The following is a 10,467-nucleotide window of genomic DNA, read 5'->3' on the forward strand; positions in this document are numbered from 1 at the left end:
CTGTGAGAATCCAGTGGCCTACAGCTTGAGGGACCAGAAGGACCGTACCACTGCCTAAACTGATCCATTCACTGGCTGCCTCACCCTGTACCACATGCCAGTCTTGTCGTCCTGCTTCACTGCATGAGGGAAGGAGTGGAACATGGGCACCTGAGCCATGAGCAGGCTCATGCACTATGGACTTCCTACCAAGACATGGCTGTGTCAAAATAGAGCCACCTTGGGAATTCCCTGGCACTCCAGTGGTTAGGACTTGGTGCTTTCACTGACAAAGCCTGGGTTCGATCCCTGGCTAGGGAACTAAGATCTCAGAAGCCACACAGCCAAAAATAAAGCCACCTTTAAACAAAAGGAAAAGAAAAGGAAGCCTTTACTACAAGTATTAAAAAGGAGTGACCACAAAGAAGACAAAAGAGAGAGAAAGCTATGCTCCATAGAAATGCCATATTTCCTGTAAGTGATAACCTAGTGGATTTCCTGTAAGTGATAACCTAGTGGATTCTAGGTGAAAATTAATTACTCTTCCCCTATGACTGCTGCAAAATGTAAAGATGCTAAATGTCTAAGATGCACCATGAATATGATGATCAGATTCTCTGACTTGGGTAGCTGAGGAAGCTGATCTTCTCCCGCCACCAACTGCCACCCTAGTGTGCCAGCCAGCACAGTGCCCGGGGGAAGAATGAGCCTGGTGCAGTTTCTCAATGCCCAGTTCTGAGGTCCTCCCACAGACTCAGGATGCACTAGAGTTGGCTACAAACAGAGGGAATTTGGCCTGAGAAAAAGCCTGCAGGATCTGGGAGTCAGAAGAACTGATCAGCAACCATGTTTTGATACATTTTCAAAAACAGTCTTGGGAATTCTCGAATGAGCAGGATTTCGCTCTGGCCCCTAAACAACATATTCGCACACAGAGGCATGAAATGCAATTTCTAGGTTTTTTTTTAAAAAAAAACAAATACGGTTCTTAATAAACTGGTGCCTTTTGCCAGCCAAGCACTCTCTCTTTGTCCTCTCCAGGCAGCGTGATGGCAGCCGTTTGCACTCAGCAGTTATATATCACCCGAGCACTTCTAGAATGTAGCAGTGGGAGCACAATTCATGTCTTGGCTTGCAGCCTCCGTGGCCTCTCATGCCGGCCTCCCCCCCACCATGGACAGATGTAGTGAGTCAGAAGGTGTCCCTTGTCGCCACTGATGGTTCCTCCTGACACTTATTCACCAGGCCCCCAGTGTATTCCCACTCTGCTCAGCTTTGCAGTGATTCCTGCCTTGGCAATGAGACGCCCCTTTGCCAACCAGCCACCAGACCTTCTCCTGGTGAGCATAAAGCTTCAGGGAGGTAGAATTCTATTTCTCTCTCAATGACTGCGGCAACCCTGGTCCAATCACTCATTCAAACACATGTGTAAAAACGACTGGAAACGGCGATAATGTAGGTGATAATAACACCAGTGAGCATCCATGGAGTGTTCACTTTGTGGTAATGACTCACATGAAATACCTCACTGTGCTTTTGCAAAAAAAAAAACCTTGCTCATGGAGTTGCCGTCGACAGAGCAAGGGCTGTGGAATCAGCCCAGGCTGGAGCAAGATCCTTGCTGTGTCACTAAAGAGTCCAATGACCTTGAGAAAGTCCTTCAACCACTTTGGGCTTCTGTCTCATCTGATAAATAGGGAGACTTCTGCCCACTCTGCCTTCTTGCTACCGACAGTGCAACTTTACAGAGACATAGCAGAGATAAGGGATGGCAAAGCTCACCAGGAACCAGAATGCACTAACCACACAGATAAGGCTGGGACAGGCTCGGGTCCAAGGTCATGCAGCTGGTTCACGGCTAACCTGGAACTGAGGCCCAGGCGTCAGAACTCCCAGGCCAAACAGACGGAGCTGCTGTTCTGCTCAGCTCAGTGGACCACAGAGCCCACCAGCAGCTGGCACGGAAGGCTGTTCCACACAGGAACTCCCCGCGGCTGACTTTCTGTCTCATGAGACCAGCTCCTCGGCCTCATGCATCACAACCAGCACAGATGTTTCTGTCTCTAAATTTGCAACATACACACACACTCTCAGTGTCACACACTTGTGTACACCTTCTCTCACACAGATTATCAGAATTCACAGAACTGGTCCTGTAAGCAGTCAGCATCCTGGGAAATTCTGGAACCCTCCGGCTATGACTACTCTTTAAGATGACGATTTCTGGAGGTGGGTAGGAATTAAGGAAATAAAGTGCCTTGGGGTAGCCACATGTTTCTCTAGCAAATTTTACTTCATTTTGGTGAATATCAGAAGATCCAAGTAACTCCGACTCTTTAGAAAGTGATTCTTCCTTTATTAGACTAGATGGCACTGTGGTATCACCCTTTTGATGACCAAGGAAATCGTATTTCATGTCAAATAATTTTGCTTCCACTGGGGACTGTCCAAGAGGCTAAGCCCTCCCCTTTGAGGGGTCCTCGTTATCCTATGGAAATTTTCTGAAGGAATCTGCCAGAGGACAGTGGCCATCAAATACACAAGATCACAATGACAATAATGTGTGTTTACACACTATGTCACACTACCTGTCCAAAGGGATTTTAAAAGGCACATGTGCATTGTGGAACTCCAGAGAGAGCCGGGCCATAGTAGCCAAGACTTCGTTTTTTCCTCCTCTGCCACAGCCATGGCTGTGGAATTCGATTTTTGCCCTCAAGAGTTTTTTTTTTATATCAGCACCTTTCACTACACCTACAGGCTCCATTAGCAAGAGGAATTATTTTCAATATTGCCAAATTGTTTGTGAACATCTTAAACCCTAAAGTCTTGTGGTGACAATGGCTTACACAATTCCCACAGTGGATTGAGGTGGCAGCCTTCCTAGGGTCAAGGTTCTCTTAGGAGGTTGGGAACAGAGGAGGTTAGTGCTGGAAGGGAAATGGAAGTTCAACAGATTCTCCCAGAATTCCAGCATTCAGAAAGGACACTGTAAACTGACGGATGGGAAAGTGAGTAGCGGGTGAGGTTTCCCCTAAATCTCAATGATGACCAGAAAGTTGGAGGGCTCTATTCGTCTGGGGCTGGACAGAAAAACCCACATTGGCTGTCGCATTCCGAGAGGTACCAACAAAAGGTGATAATGTCTGGAGCAGAGCAGCCCTCACCATGAGAAGGGAATGGGGAATCTGTCCAGGGAAGCAGCCTCTGTAGCAGCAGCAATCTCCTGTGGTCAGCTCAGTGGAGAGACAGAGAGCATGGCCATGTCAACTAAACTCACCTTATCCATTCCCGGCATCCCCTGCAGCAGCCCTCTCTGTTTTATAGAGAGCAGCAGAATGGGAGCCTTGACTGGGGCAACTGCACCCCAAAGAGTCCTTCCTACTCCCCACTTTATGACATTCCCTGACCTCCAGCAACCAGGCATTGCAGCTGGCTGGAGGAAAATGCCCTCGCTTCAAAAGTGACTGGCTTTTCATAAAACAGCTCTTTCAGCATCAGCCATAGGTTCCCAGCAAGTGGACTGGCAGCGCCCTGCTCTAGGGCTCACGAATTTGTAAATCAGGAGAGGTTTCTCAAGACTGAGCCCCACACGGGATCCGCAGCAGCGTCCCAACCCGCCCTTCAGCCCGCGAGATGGCCCTTACACTCGCAAAGCGCAGGGGATGCCCCGCGTGAAGCCAGTAACCAGGGGCGCAAGCTGGGTACTGGGTGTCCACAAACAGCCACAGAGGGACATTTATTCGCCCAAAGAGAGTAGAGCCAGCGGAAAGAAAGGAGGAGCGAGGCGACAAAAGTATGGAAGGAAGAGGGAAACACACACACACACAGAAAAGGTTAACGAAAGGACGGGAAGCAAAGTGAGAAAGGAAAACGGAGGGAGAAGGAAAGAGCAAGCGGCCAGGAGCTGACAAGATCCCAAGCAAGAGAAAGAGAGGCGAATAGACGAAGCGAAGGGAAAGGCCGGGGAGGAGGGGGAAGAATGCGGGATCGTCAAAGAAGAGAAAGGCAGCTTGGGAACCTGGGCGCGGAGAAAAGAGAGAGGCTGGAGGGACTCAGGCACGCTACACGGAGAGCGCGGCTCTTTCCGGCGCTCCAGTGAGGAATCTACATTCTGTACCCTGTCCCGGCGGCTGCCGGGGGTAGGGGGTGGCGGGAGGGGGGCTCGTCCCGGGCCTCCCAGCCGCTTCCCCCCGCGCACTCTGAGCCGCCAACCAGGCCAACCCGTGTGCAGACATAGGAGCCGTCCCGGGTAGGAATAGACAAGCTTCCTGCGGCCGCCACAGCGCCGTGCTCCCACGCGCCAGGGCGCCAGGCGCCTGCCCAGCCCAGCTCGGGCGCCACTGCAGGGACGCCGAGGTGCTCCCTGGGTCACCCGCACCAATCGGCCGCGCCTTCCGATCCTCTGCCGGGTCAGCGCCCCACTCGGCTCGGGGGGCCCTGATCGGCCGCGGGCGCGCACTCACCTGGATGGTCTCAGCCTGGCATCGCGCTTGCCGTCCACCACGGCGGGCACGCAGCTGGTGAGCTCGGTCCAGTCGGCGTGCAGTCCGCAGCTCCAGCCCGTGGAGAACCTGGAGAAGAGCCAGGTCTCCCGCTTACCAGGCCGATGGCAAGTGCATTTCTTCTGACCCACGCGGCACTCACACGGCTGCTCCAGCTGGATGTTGCGCACCAGGTGGCGGCCGAAAGTGGTGCCTCCGGTCTTTTGGATGTGCAGGAACACGATCAGGTCATCGCCCTTGATGTCGAAGTCTACCTTGCGCAGAAGGTCGCCGCGGCTGAAATTGTAACGGGGCACGAACCTGGCGGAGCTCTCATCCTCCGAGCGGTACGGGTCCGGCAGCGGGGAGCTGAACGCCTGCAGACGGAGGAGCTGGCATTCTGTGCCGGGGCACACGTATTGGAGGACGATCACCGCAAATAGGAAGAGCATCACCAAAGCCAGCAGCAGCTTGTTGGATTTCTCATCCATGTTCCCGACACTGGGGGAAACCCAAGCTCCTTACGTCAATCCCGCAGCTCAGCCCGCGCTCGCCGCGCGCCCGCACCGCCCCCTCCCCTGGCGCGGCGGTTGCTCCCCTTTCCCCCTCCCTTCGGCACCGAGTACTCCACCGCGGCGGCGGCGGCGGCGGCGGCGGCGGCGGCGGCGCCCTTCCCCGCTTCCTTCCTTCCCGGCAGGCTCAGCGCTGTGGCTTCTGCCGCACACCCCTCCTCCCCCCCACCCCATCGACTCCTTACCGCTGGCCGCCTGCCCTCTCCCGGCACCGGAGCTCTCTGGAGAGGCTTCGCGGGGTTTCGTACCAGTGGGACCCCGCCTGCCCCGGTTGCCCCACTCCCCAACTCATACCACGGGTCCGAGCCTCCGCTCATCTCGTTCCACTCTCGGTGGCTCCGTGGTTCCCATCCCCATCCCGCTTCGCCCACCGGACTCTCCCCGGGGCTTCTGCCCCCAGTCCCTTTGGCGCGCACGCCGCCACCTCCTCGCCTGCCCAATCTCGGGCTCCTTCACCGTGCGCCTCCGAAGCCCTGCTCTTGCCCGCACCGGGTTGCCCACCTTGGGGGCCGCCTCGAGGGAGCTCAGAGCCCGGCGTTCGGAGTTCCCCTGGGGGAATGGGGTCCGCGAGCAACCCGACTTGCTAGCTGAGACGCTGCGCTAAGGGTGCCCGCGGAAGCGCGGGGAAGGAGCCGCAGCGTAGCCAAACGCACGCCGCTCCCCTCCAGAGCCGCGAGCCCGGCCGCCGCGGGCCAGCCGGAACTTTGCGCCCTTTCCTCTCCTCGCGGTTGCTTTCCTTTCCCGCACCGCTCCCGCGCGCCCTGGCCCGGAAGCGCGAGTCCCGCTTTCGCCTAAAACGTACCTGGCTAGGGGACCGAAAATCTTGGAGAATATCGCGCCGAGCACGTGCTTCAGAGAGTGGCCCAGGGCGGCCAGGCCCCGGGTGAGCAGGGCCCGGCAGAGGGAGCCCAGGTCCCAGCGTCTCCTGAGGTTGTGCATCCGCCTGCGGCGGCCTCGGAGCAGTAGCGCGAAGAGAGGGGCGCGCGCGGCTCCCGCCAGAGAAGAAGAAGCCTTTAGGGGCTCGTCCAGGAGCGGCTGGGAGTTGAATCCGCGAGACACACCCCTAGGAGGGCCCGCGCGGACTGAGGCGGCGACTGATCCGGGCCGGCTTGCTGCCAATTCGGCCTCTACTCTGGAATGCCGGCGGGGACAGGTGGTGCGGGCGGGCGCTCCTCGCTCCAGTTGCAACGGCGGCCCGAGCGCCCGGGCTGCACACGCAGGCAGTGCCATTCCCCCCTTCAGGCAACTCAGGGTACTAAGGGTCAGGAGCGAGCTTGAATTTATGTAATAATGCCTCACGCCTAAGAGTTCAAACCACTTAAGCAAAAGACCTGGGTTTTCTACTGTTTGGGGGAACGGAGATCACTCTAGTGAGCACATCACTACACTTTGGCTCGTAATTTCAGCCTCCCCTAAAATAGCAAAGGCGCAAATTGGACCTTTTCCCTCTCTCCTTGCCAATTTCCATTCTCCAACGGAAGCAGGGGCATTTTCTGAAAAGGTAAGTCAGCATGAAGGAAAAAGCGTGACCAAAAAAAAACGTTTCAGAATGAGAATTTGAGCTTTTTTAGAGCAGGGACTGGTCCTTACTTCCCTATTCTTTCTCAGTCCCCAGCATCAAGCCCCGTGCCTACAGGAAGGCTTCACTCATAAGATTCGTTAAAAGAAAGGCACATGATTAAATACTACATGGGGGGGGGTGCATCTAATCCAAGGTGGTGTGACAAATGAGGAAGCAGGCCCAGAGAGGGAAAGGAATGTGCCCAAGGTCACACAGCAGAGCCTGAGGGTTTGAACCCAGGAAGCCATCCATTTCCTAACACCACCTCTTTTAATAAACAGGTGCAGAGCACCCTCAAGCCAAGTGTCCCGAAAGGTTCTATTCCACTGCAGGACCAGCACTGTAAGGATTGGCAAGGGAAGAAGGAATGTCCCTTTAGAACAAGGTCCCAGGACTCAGGACTCTGACTATTTCCATCTGATTGATCAGGTATTGGGAACTGGTATTTCTGTGAATGAGTGTCCACTGGTGTCCAGGCCCACCTCTGCAGAAGGAACTCGGGCTGGCAGTGGTGTCTCAGAACAGTGTTGTTGGGGAGGTGGGGGCCCATGAGCTGAGTCCTAGCGGTGGCAGTAGGTCCCTCCAGAGACAGGCGCTCCCAGGATCTCCCTTAGAACATTTGATCCCTTGCTGAGCTCTGTTCATCCCTCGTCTATTCTCTCTGTGCAGTAAGGCAGTGAACACTGGTCTCCAGACCTGAGATTCTGTCATTTGCTTGCTGGGCAGCCTTGGGATTATGACTTGCTCCTCCTGAGCCTCAGTTTCCTCTGCTGTAAAATAGAACTAATTCATTTCTGACCATCTGGATCACTGTGAGGATGGCCTTTGATGTTGATGTTTAGTCTCTACATCCGACTCTTTGCGACCCCATGGGCTGTAGCCCACCAGACTCTTCTCTCCATGGGATTTCTCCAGGCAAGAATACTGGAGCGGGTTGCCATATCCTCCTCTAGGGGATCTTCCCGACCCAGAGTTTGAACCCCGATCTCTTACATCTCCTGCATTGCAGGTGGATTCTTCACTGCTGAGCCACCAAGGCTTCCCAGGGATGGGTTTGGGCAATTTCAAATGAGGCAGTGTTTACCTCCTGCTCTAAGCTCACATGTGCCAACTGAGTCATAGGCCAGTGAAGGCAGAGGCCCTTCTCAGGCAATTTCACAGCTGTGCCCCTTGCCCTTACCTCCTTCCCAGACATCCCCAGTCCTGGTTGGACTTCCTTGTGGCCCCCAAGCTACTGGGGACAGTGAGAGTCCCTTAGTCCGGCGGCAAGCATGAGGGATTCTTGAGAATCCTGCATTTCAGGCATTTCACCTATCTGGGGATCCCACATCTGGGGAGGGATGGGGGGGATCAGCTGATGGATGAAGGAGTCAGACTAAGGAGTCAGATGGCCTCCCAGAGAGCTCCCCAGATGCCCCCAGGCTTGTGGGACACATGTGCAAGGGCAGGTGAGGGGAGAGCCAGGGGAGCCGTGAGGATGGCTGAGGAGCTCAACTTGCCAGTTGTCCATTCGACTCCTTTGGTCTCTTCAGTAGGTGGCTCTCTTCATGGTGCCATATGAGAACCACCTCCTGCCCACCAATACATTCAATGGGTCCCCAGAGAAACACTTCTAGAACACAGTGGGTCACACATTCATGCCCCCAGTGACTCTTAAGAACTCTGGAGTTCCTGCTCTAAGAGAGATCAGTGGGACTGGAACATGGGAAGGTGCCTTGGATGGGGGTGGGGGACTGGTAACCAGTATAGGAAACAGTCAGGATTTACTCATTTAGGTCATAAAGAAGGACACATGCACACAGTCAGTCTGATTCTCAGAGGAAGGGGCAGTCAGGTTGGTAGTTTTGCTCTGCACAAAGAAGGAACAGGATGAGGCTGTGAAGTCCAGCTTCTGAGATGGGATGTATGTGCTCATCCACTTAGTCATGTCCAACTCTGTGACCCCATGGACTGTAGCATGCCAGGCTCCTCTGTCCATGGGATTCTCCAAGGCAAGAATAGTGGAGGGGGTTGCCATTTCCTCCTCCAGGGAATCTTCCCGACCCAGGGGTCAAACTCACGTCTCCTGAGTGTCCTGCATTGGCAGGCAGATGCTTTACCACTGAGCAACCTGAGTGTATTTTAGTGTGACTATATACATCGGCTCCCTGGAGGGTATTTGCATTTCTACAACTTTCCTCTACCCTTATCCTGTAAGAAAAATAAAGAAATGACTCTCTTGTGGTGGATTTCATACATCTGGGTTCCTAAAAGTGGGAAGAAACTGTCTGTGGGGGAGTAGGGAACAAGTCTCAGAGGACTGTTCCTGGGGTGAAGAGGCTCCCTGCTAAGAAGAGGGAATTTGTCCCGTGTGTGTCCTGAGAGCTATGTTCTCCTGAGGCCATGCCTGGGCCTTCGTAGGACATTCCAAGACCTCTTGCAATGCTGGGCTGGGCCCATCTTCCAGGAACTGGTTCCCCCTAGGAATTGAGTAACAAAGATCCTGATACTCTAGAAGGGCTTCCCAGATGGTGCTAGTGGTAAAGAATCCACCTGCAATGCAGGACACATAAGAGATGCAGGTTCTATCCCTGGGTCAGGAATGGCAACCAACTCCAGTATTCTTGCCTGGAGAATGTCTTGCCAGGACAGAGGAGCCTGGTGGGCTACAGTCCATGGGGTCTCAAAGAGTCAGACACAACTGAAGTGACTTATCATGCATGCTCATACTCTGAAATCAGCCCTCTTTTGGAGATTGTGGTGAGGGACAGGTCTATGGTTTTGCATCTTCTTCCTTAGGGCAGCCTGAGTGGTGGTCTGTGTATGTATTTGGGATTCAGGACTTGGAACATGAGGAGGACTCTGCAATCTGAGCAGGGCTTCTGGTTGTCTCCACAGTGAGCCATTCTTTTCATTATTTATCCAGAACCTTATCCTCCCATGGTTTCCACAAAATGTTGCCGATTCTGGGAGCATAAAGGTCAGGCTGGCTTGCATACTAAGCAGTGTGCTCCCAAATACGAATTTGGTTGCTGGTGTCTGAGAGGAGAGCAGGAGGTGGTTGAGAGAGCCCTGGCCTGGGAGTCCAGAGACTTGGGTTGCCGAGAACAGGACCCTGTATGACCATGAGGAAGACACCTGTTCGATCTTGGGCTCAGTTGCCCTATTTGTAAGAAGTCACAGTCGGTGTTGTCCCTAAGGGCATTGTCCTGCTCTAATATGGTAAGTCACTTGCTTTTCTTGTCTTCTTCAAGGGCCAGAGTGCTGCCAAACTCTCAGTGCCTCCTCGCAGGGCAGAGCCCAGTCCTTCCTGCTTTCTGTAACAGTCACATGGTGCGGAACCATTAGGCAATCAGCAGCTGGACTTGTCCTGAGCCTGTGTAACAGGGGTAACAGCAGGGTCCCCTGTTCAAATTGAAACAGAAACAGTGGAAACTTAATGTCAAATAAAGTGCTGGCGAATAACTGAAGTAAATAAATTTATTTTTAAAAGTGCTGGCATTCTTTATAGAATATAAAACACTAAGAAAATATGCTTTCCCATTACCCCGAGCATTGCCTCAAAGCTGTCTTTCCAGCTGTCGCTAATTTAAAAAAAAAAAAAAAGCTCATACTCTCAATTATAGGTGATTTTTGTCACCAAGATTGAAAACATGCAAACTGTTGTCACTTCATTGCTGTTTTTCTGCATCTCTCCAAACTGAATGAACAGCATTGCTTCATGAAAGCACTGCTCTGAAATTTGACTTTAATATTCTAAACAGGTTCGGTGTGTTATAGACAGCACTCTCAATGGTTGTCTATTTTTCTCCCATGAAGCACTGAATTATTTGTTTAGCCTTTAAAAAAACACATGGGGTTGAAGGAATCACAAGAGGAGGAGGATGTCAGG

The 10,467-nt window shown here is 53.3% G+C and overlaps 1 protein-coding gene across 2 annotated transcripts in view; it reads right to left on the reverse strand.

The window, feature by feature from the left end:
- HS6ST2 (heparan sulfate 6-O-sulfotransferase 2) overlaps window positions 1–6,292 on the reverse strand; it is a 404,806-nt gene extending 398,514 nt beyond the window's left edge. Inside the window, exons 1-2 of one of the 2 annotated variants that reach the window (XM_070784763.1) lie at window positions 5,838–6,292; window positions 4,446–4,964 (exon numbers count right to left, since the gene is read on the reverse strand). In XM_070784763.1, coding sequence (XP_070640864.1) covers window positions 4,446–4,964; window positions 5,838–6,265 — 947 coding nt within the window. In that variant the 5' untranslated portion in view covers window positions 6,266–6,292. The remainder of the gene's footprint in view (window positions 1–4,445; window positions 4,965–5,837) is intronic. The other variant, XM_070784764.1, reaches the window with a different exon arrangement.
- Window positions 6,293–10,467: the final 4,175 nt, after the last annotated feature.

This window comes from Bos indicus, chromosome X, assembly GCF_029378745.1.
Source record: "Bos indicus isolate NIAB-ARS_2022 breed Sahiwal x Tharparkar chromosome X, NIAB-ARS_B.indTharparkar_mat_pri_1.0, whole genome shotgun sequence".
Lineage (NCBI taxonomy): Eukaryota > Metazoa > Chordata > Mammalia > Artiodactyla > Bovidae > Bos > Bos indicus.